This window comes from Sardina pilchardus, chromosome 10 (genome assembly GCF_963854185.1).
Source record: "Sardina pilchardus chromosome 10, fSarPil1.1, whole genome shotgun sequence".
NCBI classification, from domain to species: Eukaryota; Metazoa; Chordata; class Actinopteri; order Clupeiformes; family Clupeidae; genus Sardina; species Sardina pilchardus.
In genome coordinates this window covers 24320690-24333785 of record NC_085003.1, presented here as the reverse complement: position 1 = coordinate 24333785, position 13096 = coordinate 24320690, and the positions used below count along the sequence as shown (strand labels likewise).

Below are 13096 nucleotides of genomic sequence, written 5' to 3'. Positions count from 1 at the left end.
GTAAGCAATGGTGGGTGGAGGGTAATGAATAGCCAATACTATAGCATGTGCACGTGATCCCACTAGAGGAATAACATTAGTTTCAGCAGTGTCTGGAATGCCAGGCCAACGTAGGGAGATGGAGAATGAGTCAGTGACAAGTTGCATAACTGTACATTAGGCTGGGTAAACCCCGCCTGATCTGCCGGCAATTTTTATTTCGCCCTGCAGCTCAGACTGGAAACCTGCACATCTATCTCTCCTGCTTCCATGTTTGCTGGGTCCAATCACAAACTAGCTTATCCAAAAGGCGCACCCAGATCGTTGGTCTGATTGGTTGAAGGACTATCCAAAAGCCTACAGAGTCATTTGAACTATATGCCCATTGATCACAACTCCTCAGACTAATATTCAATCTTAAAAGATTTGAGCATGGTGATAGCCAGATTAACTGTAGGCTACATGGCATAATTTAGAAAAGTCTTTAGGGTGTGAAGAGCGGGAGGTAGATTCGGGAAGATGAACGGAATATGACTCCCAAACTGGGGTGTGTTTCCCAAAACCATATGCTAACTAACTTAGTAACTTTGTTGGTTGCATGCAATATACCATTGCCAACCAAGTAAGTTGCTAACCGGTTAGCAACTATGGTTTTGGGAAACACACCCCAGATCTGACGAACACGCTGTCTGATTTTTACATGCTAAACTACATCACATGACATAGCACACTATCACTATCTTGCATATCTTAGCTTATCAGACTATAGCATTCTATGAAGACTTCAAGCTTTTTACACAACTCGGGTTAAAACGTGATCTTAGTTCAATTTACCATTACAGTAGTTACCATAGGTTACCTCAATGGACGTATATTCTTAATTTACTTTCAATTCAGTTAATCTCATGTGAGTTTAGGCTTAAAAGTTTGAAATTAAGCAGAGCAAGAAATCACAAAACACGGCATTGTAACTACACTAGGCCTACTAAATACCACAGATTACACTTTTGACGAAAAGGACCCCCTAAGTCACCTAAATTCCAACCATATGGTTGAAATAAGTCTAATAAACCATTACAGTATGTTTGTATAGTCCCACTAAGCGGTAAGTCACAAACACAACCCTACTCTTACAGGAGCACACCAACATTTTGTTAAATCAGCTAATGTGCCATCAACCCCAGAGGTAGACAAGGGGATACACACCTCTCTCTATTGCATTAATTAACCCAGTCCGACACCATTAGCCTATCTTAGCATAATTCACTAGCAGTGCGTTACACCAGTTAGCCTCTAGCTAGCCTAAAGGGATCTTAATCATATTTAAATCGTAAACATATTCATGAACAGCTTATTTAAGGACAGTTGCTATTCATTTCTTTGACACACGAGAGCATGAGAAATGACAACACAGATAGCAGCGAACTCCAGAACACGCCTGCGCCGGACCAGCTCAGAGCTGGGCCAGATGTGCTCTGTGGCCAGCTACTATCTGGGAAAGTTCTTTAGTGTTAGTAAGCAGAGAAAAGGAGGGAAAAAGTGCAGCCACCCACCCCAGACTACAAAAATAAATACAGGCTATTGATTGGACGGTGCAACTACTTTAGAACCAATCACAAGCACCAATTCAAGCATTATTGTGATCAAGCTGCTCTGACAGGAAGGGGGAAAGGTAAAGCTTACAGAGGAATCTGCCAATCACAAGCACTCTTAGAGTGCAATCTACCAGGCACTCACACAGGGTAATTGACCAATCACAGGCAGTCTAACAGGCTCTACTGAACAGGCACACAGCTACAAAGCACTCAGGTCAAAAGACACAAAATGCGAAAGAGAAAAGGTTCACAGGCAAGAGCTAGAGAAGAAACAGACTAAATCTCAAAGAGGGCAGAGAGGGTCAAAGAAGTTCTTACAGGCAATAACACAATGCAAACCAGAAATTAGAAACCAATCACCAAACCACAGTCAGGCAATAAACAGAGGCACTGGCACCTGGAGTACTGAATGAGTGTGTTAACCTCACACTACAGAGATCACTAACTGGACCGTATTTGACTGTCCACAGTTTGGATTGACCATGAAAATCATGCTAAAGAATTGAGAATTAAACAAAACAGAATGTGTCAAAATGTAAACACTGCTGTGCTCGTGCAAGAACTCCTGTTTTTTGCCTGTCTGATTTAATTTCCAAAGCCAGAAGAGGGGAAAACACTATATACAAGACGCCCCAGACCCTCCAACACACAACATACAGTCCACATTCATGTCCAGGGTCTGAAGAGGGGATTAGTGTAGGACGGACAGAGAGAAAAGAAAACAGGAAGTATTTACAGAGAACACACCAAAGGAGAGGAGAGCAAACCAGAGAACGTGTACACACAGCGGCTAGCTGCTAAAGTGTCTCACAGAGGGGGCGGGGCAAGAGTTGGGGTTTGGGGGTCATGGGGTCATGGGGTCAGGGGTCATCCATGCTGGAGGAGCTCGAGCAGCAGGTTTAGGGTGAAATAGGTGAAGAAGAAGGCGCAGTAAGTGAACAGGAAGGAGAGGTCTAGGGGCGGTGGCAGCGGTGGCGCCACCTGGTGGTAGGCGGCGGTGGCGGCGTGCCGCAGCGAGCGCAGGGAGTCCCCCACGCCGCGGCACAGCCCCAGCGCCGCCCCGAGAGACGAGAGAGGGCTACCTGAGGGACGCCGCTCCGCGGGGGCCAACGCCGACGGCGGGCGGCCGCTCGAGTCCACCGTGACCGGGTCCGTGGCCTGGGCCTCCTGAGAGAGAGAGAGGGGATGCAGAACTGAGTCTTAGTACACATGTACAGATACACACACACAAATATACATACAGTACACACACACACACACACACACACACACACACACATATTAACAGTCCCTCTGTGCATATTGTCCTCTTTCTCCACCTGTGTGTATCTCAACCAGTGTACTTTGAACTGAATCACCAGCACAAAAACACATACAAGTTACATGCAAATCATAATCTCATCACTTTAATGTCACTCACTACCACTTTAATGTCACTCATTACCACTTAGATGTCACTCATTACCACTTTAATGTCACTCATTACCACTTTAATGTCACTCATTACCACTTTAATGTCACTCACTATCACTTTAAGGTCACTCACTACCACTTCACTACCACTTTAAGGTCACTCACTACCACTTTAAGGTCACTCACTACCACTTAGATTTTTTGAATGATTGAAACATAATTATTTAATGATCAAAAGTGCAACTTCAGTGGTCACTAGTTAATATGTGTACATGTCCACATACATGTGTGTACGTGTGTGTGTGCATGTGCATGTGTGTGTGTGTGAGAGAGAGAGAGAGAGAGAGTAAACCTAAAACAATGGAATTGAAGTGAATTGACCAAGAAGATGTTAGGTATTAGTCCTACAGTAAGAGTGCAGTGTGGAGTGGAGTGGTGGCGGTGGCGGTTACCTTGGTGGAGACTGAAGCAGGAGCAGGTCTCTTCTTCTGACCCTGGCCGGACGCGCGGTAGCAGTAATGCGGTTTGCAGTAAAACTTCCCTGGAGAAACACACACACACACACACTGACATTCATACAGTGCACACACAGACCCGCCCGTCTGATCTACACACAGTGCTACCAGCCCACCATCCAGAGCCCAGCCTGGCCAGAGAATGTCCACAGTGTATTACACATCTATTATATAAGTGTGGAATTCCTACCCACCCTCTCTCTCTCTCTCTCTCTCTATCCATCTCTCTCTCTCATCCTTTTCTTTCACAAAGCCCCTGCCCCTCTCTTTTCCTCACTTCCAACTCTCTCTCTCCTTGTTCACTTCTCCATAGATCCCTCTCTCTTTCTCCCCCTGACTTGTTTGTAGTGTTCTGGTGGGGGGGGGGACATAAAAGTGACCGAGCTGCACCACAATATGCTTCTGTCCCGTCACACAAAGACACAGTCACGACTGCAGCCTGGAGCACAACGGACCCAGAACACAACACAACCCATGACGATAACCGACCACCAAATACACATCAAAACACGTTCAAATTATGTACTTTGGGGGCATAATGATCTAATCAAATTATACCTACAGTACCATAGTCCTGCTCCAGCTTACTACTACTACTTGTGACACATTGTCAATGTCACAGCAACTGATCCTGAAGCGTGCAACTCTGTCAGAGAGTCAATTCTGAAGTGCCTTTGCGTATCTGGGGGGCAGTGTTCGACTGATATTGGGGAGGGGTCATGGGTTGAAACTACTCAGGCTGGTAGAATTCTAGAGGTCATTTAAACAAAATCCATTATGGATATAACTAATGCACTGTGGGGTTTGAAGTCTCCTTCTCCACATCGAATGCATAGGAGGAGAGGCAGGGGACAGAGCTAAAGCATTGTGGGGTTTGAAGTCTCCTACCTTTCTCCACATCGAACGCGTAGGAAGAGAGGCGGAGGGTGGTGCCGCAGTAGTCGCAGGAGAAGCAGCTACGGTGGAAGAACTTGCCCTCGGCGCTCAGACGCTCCATCACATACACTCGCCGCTGGCAGAAGTAACACACGTCGCTGCCTCCGATGTTCTGAGGGAACTCCTTCCTCAAGGAACCCTGCGAGGGGGGGAGGATTGCACCACTTGATGAGTAATCCAGAACACCTCAAGTTAAGGTCAGCTTTGACGCTCAGGTTAGACATACTACCCAAGACTCAAGAACCTCCGAGCCGTTCGCCGGTAACACCAATTTCAGTGACACACTTCAAAAGTCCTATATTTAGGAATGCTCACTCATAGAACAAAATGCTATTACAGTGCTCTCTAAGAATAGCACACACGGCAAAACTGTTCATTAGATTAATCAGCACAACACACAACACATTGCAAAACACTACCATGTTAAGCACATATGCAAACACAGAGAGAAAAGTACTAATTGAACGACAGAAGTTAGTGAAATGATACATTATTTGGGGGTGGAGTGGGGGGCAAACACCTTAGAGACACCTGAACTCAGTCAGGTCTACATGCTCCACACTTGGTCAAACACTTGGTCAAACACTTGGTCAAACACTTGGTCAAACACTTGGTCTACACTAACACAGCGTTGTTCCTTACCAAATCCCTCCTTTCACCAGGGAAGCCTGGGTCATCTGGATTGGCTATCTGCTCAGCCAAAAAGCTCGAAACCCCTGTGTACATCTTAACATAGTGCTACCGGTGGTGTGGAGGGCAAAGGCGGGAGAGAGAACCAGTGAGAAGAAGTAACAGTGAGGGAACAAAGAGAAGAGAGACAATCGGCCCATTTGACTTCATGCAGCGCTGTACAGTTATGGCTGAACGTGATGCATGCTGGTAATGACGCATGTTTACATTATGCAGACAAATCTGCGTAGCGCTGCACGAAGTCAAGTGGGCAAAATCATTCTAGAAAAACAGGAAGTGACATCACTACAGAAGAAGAACTACAACTATGTCATAGACAGATGTACAGCTGAGAAAGAAGAGTAGGAATATTGGTGCTTTATGTAAGCTAATGATGGTTGTGTGTGTGTGTGTGTGTGTGTGTGTGTGTATTTTGGTTGATCAAACCTTCAGGGGGGAAACAGCCGTAACAGTGACATGTTTGGCAATAAGAGCGCAGCGGCTGAGGTCATACGAAGACAGAGATCTGCATGTTTGGTTAATCAAGTGTGTGCGGGAGGACACAGGACCCGGTGGATTAAGACACACACACACACACACACACACACACACACACACAGACACAACGGCTGCGGCCCTCACAGCAACCCCCATTCCCCATTCACACAACAGCCAGAGGACCAGAGGGTATGTGCAAGAACACCATAGGAATCGTCCAGTCACATGCAGCAGACAAACTGGCTCGGTGGATTCAAACACAAACACACAGTCATAAACAGCAACGCACGCACACACAATGGCCGCGGCCCTCACAGCAACTCCCGCAACAACACGCAACAACGCAAAAACAGCCAGCCTAGCCAGAGGACCAGTATGTGCAGGACCACCATAGGAATCATCCAGTCACATGCAGCAGACTAACTGACTGGCCCAGGCCCAGACCCAGGGACTGGATTCAAACACAAACACAGACACACACCACACACACTTAACACACAGACACAGAAACACACACATTACAAAAACACACTCACACACACACAAACAACACATCGATCACATTCATTACAATATGCTTCCCTAAGGGGCCACACTATATAAAACATGACTGCCCTCCACTGTCCGTGCACACACAAACCCCATTGTTGAAGCTAGCAGCAGATCCACTACTACTCTGGATATACTGTAGTAAATTAAGTGCTTTTGGGTGTATTTTGTTTTTGAAGTACTGACCTCAGTGGCTCGTTTTGTGTGTTGTGGACCATGGGAATGTAGGTCAGAGCGGCACTGTGGTCACATGAACACCATCAGACACACCAGTTAAGAGCCGCCGCACACCCCAGAGGGCCAGTATGGCAGAACAAAATAAAAAGAAATTGAGATATAGCCCTTTCTCCAGGGCTGGACCTGACTGAGTAAGAGTTTGGGGATTTTAACGGTTCTGGACTGGTCAGAAAATAGGTCATGTCACTTGGACGTGGACGTCTGTTGCAGCTTGGTTAGCATGGTTAGCATGGTTAGCTTGGTTATCATGGTTAGCATGGCTATCATGGTTAGCATGGTTAGCATGGTTAGCATGGTTAGCATGGTTAGCATGGTTATCTGCCTTTCTATCGGCATTTCAGACAGCTCCACGGGGTTTGGCTGAACGGATCTAGTGTACAGTATGCTTCATGCATGCCCCTAGCTTTGCAATGGAAATGTCATCGAGACCATCACTTGTTCTGGATAGGGTGACCAGATTTGAGTTAGCAAAAAAGAGGACACTTCAGCGGGAGGGGGGGGGGGGGGGGGGGTATTTGGGTCACATAGGCTATGCACCCATGAACACGTGCATTCATACAATTGTGTCAACATACATGGTGATATATGATAATGAGCTTTATTGGCTGGCCCAACACTAACAGAAAAACACTGCCTCAAAAGCCTATTTTGTAGGCTAGTTGAAAGTTTTAAATGTGCAAAAACAAACTAGCCTACATTTGTAGGATATACAATGTAAAGTATAGTCACAACAATGGTAAACCAAAAATAATAAAAAATAAAACCTAATTGCACAAAATGAGACATTTTTAAAGTTGAAAAGTTGTCCAATGGCTGATACTTTTCAGTCCTCCTAAACTGCCTGCTTTGCATTGTTCTCAACCGAGATGAAAACATGGAAATTATGTTTCAATTCGTCAGTGAACTTGCACTTGCGTTTCGGCATGGCTGAAGATGCCGGATAGTTTTGCGCGTTGCCAGTGGTAAACAAGCAAGTGTGCGCTGATGAGGTGAATAACCATGAATAACCAATTAAATGTTTAGGCCGAGAATATCGACCAATGACGGTAGCTCTAAGGTCAGGCTCTACACTTCAATGCAAAGCGAACTGTAGGGGAAGGGCGTGATTAGGCTACTATAATGAAAGAGAGAGCGATGCAAATTCGGTGAAAACACGTTAGGCTAGAATAAAAAAAATCCCGGACGATTCTGAAATTCCGCCCGGACACATTTTTAGGTTTCAAAAAGAGGACATGTCCGGGAAAAAGAGGACGTCTGGTCACCCTAGTTCTGGAACACACACACAAACACACACACACACACAGTTGCATGCCAAGCCTCAGGTGCAGCTGCTACCTTGCTACGGGAGGAGGGTGAAGGATGAGGCTTGTCTGCTCTCTGTTCACGTGACCGGTACCACTGCTCAGTAAACAACCGAGATACCTTCCTTGTCTTTAACACACACACACACACACACACACACACACACACACACACACACACACACACACACACACACACACACACACACACACACACACACACACACACACACACACACACACACACACACACACACACACACACACACACAGAAAACATAGAAAACCAACAAAGAAAATAAAGATTTAACTTGGTCTAAGAAACAACATTTGATTACGAAACAGAATATTGTGGAACCCCCATTGAAAGCTCAACACTGGAAATTCCCTGAGCTGCCATCGCCTCCTACAGGTGGGAGCTGGGAGGGCAGCTATTACAGATGATGGGCGGGGTCACCTTTGGCTTGGGGGGCGTGTCTTTGAAGCGAGCGGCCAATCGCTCGGCTCTCTCCTGGATGCTGGGGATGTGGAGGGGGAGCTGGTCGTCGGACCGCAGCACCTCCCTCTCCTGCACACAAGGGCATCATGGGAAATTTCAAACCGGACTCTCGAACGCGGGGGCATGCTCGGCTCACGACAGGCATCACTCAACAAGAGTCAGCGCTCTGTGTTAGAATTCCAACCAACGCCACGCAGATGAGAACAAAAGTCAATCACACACTGCACTTCTCAGCAAGTTTGTTAGGCAAGACATTTGTCATTGCTCTCAGTAAGGAAAGTCTTATTGGCAAAACAACACAACACAACACAACACAACACAACACACACTGGTGCGTTTAGTGCCTTTCATCCAACTCCATACATGCCAACAGTCTCTCTGCTCCGGGCAGAGGCAGTCACACAAACATGCATCTCTGTGCATTGTTTGAAAGTGGACACTCGTTACAGTTTGTTTGTCAGGTACAGGCTGAAGGACCAGGCTGGACGTGCCTTCCTCAGGTGAGGAGGATGGGATACCTGAGGAGGGGTTTGGGGGCAGGGTGGAGGGTCTTCCTCCCCAAAGGCATGGGTCCGTAACCACTGCTCGATAAAGAAGCGTGAAGGCTTTTTCCTCGGCTTCAACAGACACACATTGAGAGAGACAGTGAATCTCAAGAGAGGAAACAGAATGTTTCAAAAAACACCCAGAAAAATACCTAGAGGCTACATGTGCATCAAAGTAATTTCAACTGGATCAATAACAGTGTGCAATAATCTGCATCATTTCCACAGTAATGTTTACCATCAAACTTAAGACTGCTTGGATGATATACAGTATACTCTGTAGCTGCAGTTTGTATTCTTGAGTGCATCTTATGTGGAGGGTCCCACACATCACACGCCCAGACTCTACAGGCCTGCCCTTACATTACACAACACATCCCTGCATGGAGACATGCAGTAATAACACTCTCACTACAGAAGGTACGGGCTTCAGAAGCCCATGTACAGGTAGCTACAGCCTGACCGCTGTGCTAGACAGGTGTGTTGTGTTGCAGAGATAATGAGGGCTGGTGAGCAGCAGTGCCCTCCACAGCATGGCTGTCGGAGCAGGACGCCCCTAACCCCTCACCTTGGGGGGGCTTTCGGGCCGGGGCCTGTCGCTGAAGTGAGAGGCCAGCATGTCCGTCCTCTCCTGGATGCTGAGGACATGCTGCGCCTCCTGCTGGTCATACAGCTCCATGACATCTTCTGCCTCCTGCACAAAGTAGTCACGGTCAACCACAGGCTGGCCACCGAGGACACCAGGCAGCAGCCTGAAGCTTTGGCCTGGTAACCTAGTCCATGTGACTCAGACTGTTATTAATACTAATACCATAGCCGCAATGTTGTGAGTATGGAACAATGGCAAACAAGCCCAGAGCAAACCTTTGCCTCACAGTGCTACACCCAAGCACAGAGCAAAACACAATCAGAGGCAAAATAAACCAACCACACACTGTCAACTGACAGTTAGGAGAGTCATGCTCGTTAGCTACCATGCTCATAAAAATAAATTAATATAGTTAATAATAACATATAATCAATGTATAAATTAATAAATTAGTCACCATCATTGACAAAGTGATTTCTACAATCATCCATCTTTCCAGAGACTCTCTAATGTTCTAAGCTCCAAAGCTCTGAATCCCACAGTATGTTGCACAGTAACACACACCAGACCTAGATGTGTATATTAGCACACCATGCTAAGCCACATTAACCTGCAGTCACATATCTGAAAACAAGCTAAATCTAAGTGTTATGGTGTCATAAACACAAACACACGAGAAGACACACTTGTGCGGTCAGGGGTCACTAACACACACAGTTGCCCTGGTCATGCGCACACACACTTTGTTACCCTGAGTGAGAGAGGAGGCAAGCACTGGTCCTCCTCAGTGTCCAGTTCCATTGACTCTTCCTCGTCTCCTCTTTGCTGAGGACACAGCCACAAAACAGACAAATACTGACAGTACAGTACGTATAGATACATGTATGTGCGTATGCCCAATGCCCAAACCAGACTTATACACACAGATACATGCATGCCCAGAAATGTAGCCTACAGACATCTGGACCAAAGTGGTGTCCACTAAAACAAACTACAAATCTACTGGTTTGTCCATCTGAGATGGAATCCTGTTTTAGCTTACAACGCCTCTGGAAATCCATTCATTACCATAACAAATGACAAAACCTTGTCGTTACCATGCCTGGGAGAGACGAGCGGAGCCAGTACCGACTGAAACAACATGGAGGCCATTACTACAGCAATAGAAAACTCTCCCCTCCAGTTTGTCCTCACTTCTGCCAGCAGGAGGCAGCAGAATCCCACAGCCTGTCTGTGTGTCCACCCACAATGAGTCCATCCACACACACCATCCAAACATACATGCAGATCTGTGTGCTTTAAGAGTTTAGAGGGTTAAACGTGGCTACTGATTAGTGGTCTGAGGCCTTTGGCTCCTAGAGACAGTAGGAATTCATAGGCATGAAGTTGAAAAGAAAAACTTTAAGAGGGAGGACAAATGGTTAGTTTGTAACACAGTGCAAAGGAGCGATGGTGAGGAGAAACAATGGAATAAAAAGAAAACAAAAAAGGGGGGGAACGAGAAACCTCTAAAAGGGATGACATCAGAGAGAATTTCATGTTTCACTCTGTTCTCTACAGAGAACGCAAGAACTGCTTTAACTGCTTTTTTTGCCTGTGTGCAAAAGGGGTAAGGAGGACGACCCAAGAGAGTGTGAGTGTGTGTGAATGTGTGTGTGTGTGTGTGTGTGTGTGTGTGTGTGTGTGTGTGTGTGTGTGTGTGTGTGTGTGTGTGTGTGTGTGTGTGTGAATGTGTGTGTGTGTGTGTGTGTGTGTGTGTGTGTGTGTGTGTGTGTGTGTGGCACAGAGCATCACCTGTGTGTGCAGAGAGAGTGGAGATGAGGAGGGTGAAATGGAGGAGGGAGGAGAGGGGAGCTTAATAATTTTCTTGGGGCAGCTTCTCAAGACTTCACCGCTTCTGGCCTTCAGAGACACGAGAGGACACACACACACACAGATTTATTCTCTCTCACACCTTGAACGTGCACACACACATACACACCAATACATGCTCTCTCTCGTCCACATACTGTACACACATACAGTACACACACACACACACACACACACACACACACACACACACACAAGTTAACAGCATCATCAACATCTTGCATTGCTCTAGCAGATCTGCCTCCAAAACTATGAACTCAACGTCCCTCTAACTACTCGAGAGAGAGCTGACCACTGCAGCTACAGTAGGATCATGTTTCCCACATGGCTAGACTAAACACCAGCGCTAATGCTTAACGGTCAACAAAAGCTAAAGCTAGCACAGTCATGTCTTCTAAGACACAAACACTAAGCCCACCCAGGGAGTTGTGTCCCTACAACAAGGCACGCAGTGCTGCTACGCACGAGCTACACAGACAAGACAAGCTCTAAACAACCAAACATGAAGCTGGGGGGGTGGGTGTGTGGGGGGGTAGAAATACACTAGATACCGAAGGGGGAGCTGAGAGTTAGTTCCACAACCTTAAAATGGAGAGCATACGTTAGCCCTCATCCTGCCCTGCCCCCCTTGCAGGGAAAAATAAACACTGCGCTGCTTTTCTAGTGGCAGTGGGGACCGGAATATAAGCACACTGGGCTCTGACCCACACCACACTGGACAGAGGTGGAACGCATATATCAGTATATCAGCCTTTTGTGAAAAGCTTTGGCGTTCCAACAACACTCCATTGCCAGGAATATAAGTGCGTGGGGATGTTTACTCTATGTGAAACTCATATCAGTTATTCATCTTGGCGGTTTGAAATCTCCACAAAGTAGAGAGTGACACAACAGAGAAAGGGGCATACTTATTTGCACTGAAGTGCATTTTTATCAACCGCTTTTTTTTTGTCCCATTTCTCCTTCCATAGTGTGAAGTTAACTAAGCTTCAGTTAATTTAGGGCAAACTTCACAGCCATGAGATTACAGATGTTTGTCACTGTTCCTCAGCCGCTCCTAAAGAGGTGAGATGCTTCTAACATCAGCGAGCAAGACAAAGAGGTCTGTCTGCCTTCAAAGGAGGACTGGGAGACGTTGGAACAGTATCACGAGGCTGATACTAAACTGGCAAGAGACAGCTTGGAACTAGCAGGGTGTCTGGCAACATCATGGCAGGCTGTGACCGGACTAGTCAGCATGGCGCTGCTGCTGCCGCCACAAGGCTGCCACTGAGCCTTGGGTGGCTACAGGGATGCTGCTTTAGCAGAGGGCTGGTTTAAACCACACACATGTCGGCACCTGGTCAGCCACATTAGCACTGAATATGGACAGACTCTAGAACAGAACTTAACAGATCTGTGCCTCAGACTAGGACTGACAGAAGTGTATTATGATTATATTTACCTTTTATACTATTCTTTGACTATTTCGATTCTATGCTTTTATTAGCAATTATCGCTTGCTTTTGTTTATGTGAAGCACATAGAATGACTTCTGTGCATTAAATGTGCTATATACTGTATATTTAACTTGACTTGACTTGACTGAAACAGTGTCCGATTCAGAGTCAGTAACCATCATGGCAGCAGGTTAGCTCAGACAGGCTTTATCTAGGTTTAGTCTAGCTCACGGGTCACAGCCTAATGGGCAGGGGTGATATGGGATGGGTATGGACACTGGCCGACTGGCACACGCGGGCAGGTACGTGGGCAGGTGGGCATACCTGCTCCCCTCTGTTAGGCAGAGTCTGGCACTTGACTCTCTCCTTATAGCGGAAGCTCATCTGCTCCTGGAGTGGGGTTCGCCTCTGGGGGAGCACAGGGGGAAGAAGAGGACGTCATGCCAACCACCGCCTGACT

At 46.6% G+C, this 13096-nt stretch overlaps 1 protein-coding gene across 1 annotated transcript in view; it reads right to left on the bottom strand.

The window, feature by feature from the left end:
* The window catches only part of mical3a (microtubule associated monooxygenase, calponin and LIM domain containing 3a), a 61621-nt gene that overhangs the window by 29623 nt on the left and 18902 nt on the right, over window positions 1-13096 (bottom strand). The window contains exons 18-20 of the mRNA XM_062546498.1: window positions 4391-4577; window positions 3440-3528; window positions 2657-2741 (exon numbers count right to left, since the gene is read on the bottom strand). Of these exons, the coding sequence (XP_062402482.1) occupies window positions 2657-2741; window positions 3440-3528; window positions 4391-4577 (361 nt within the window). The remainder of the gene's footprint in view (window positions 1-2656; window positions 2742-3439; window positions 3529-4390; window positions 4578-13096) is intronic.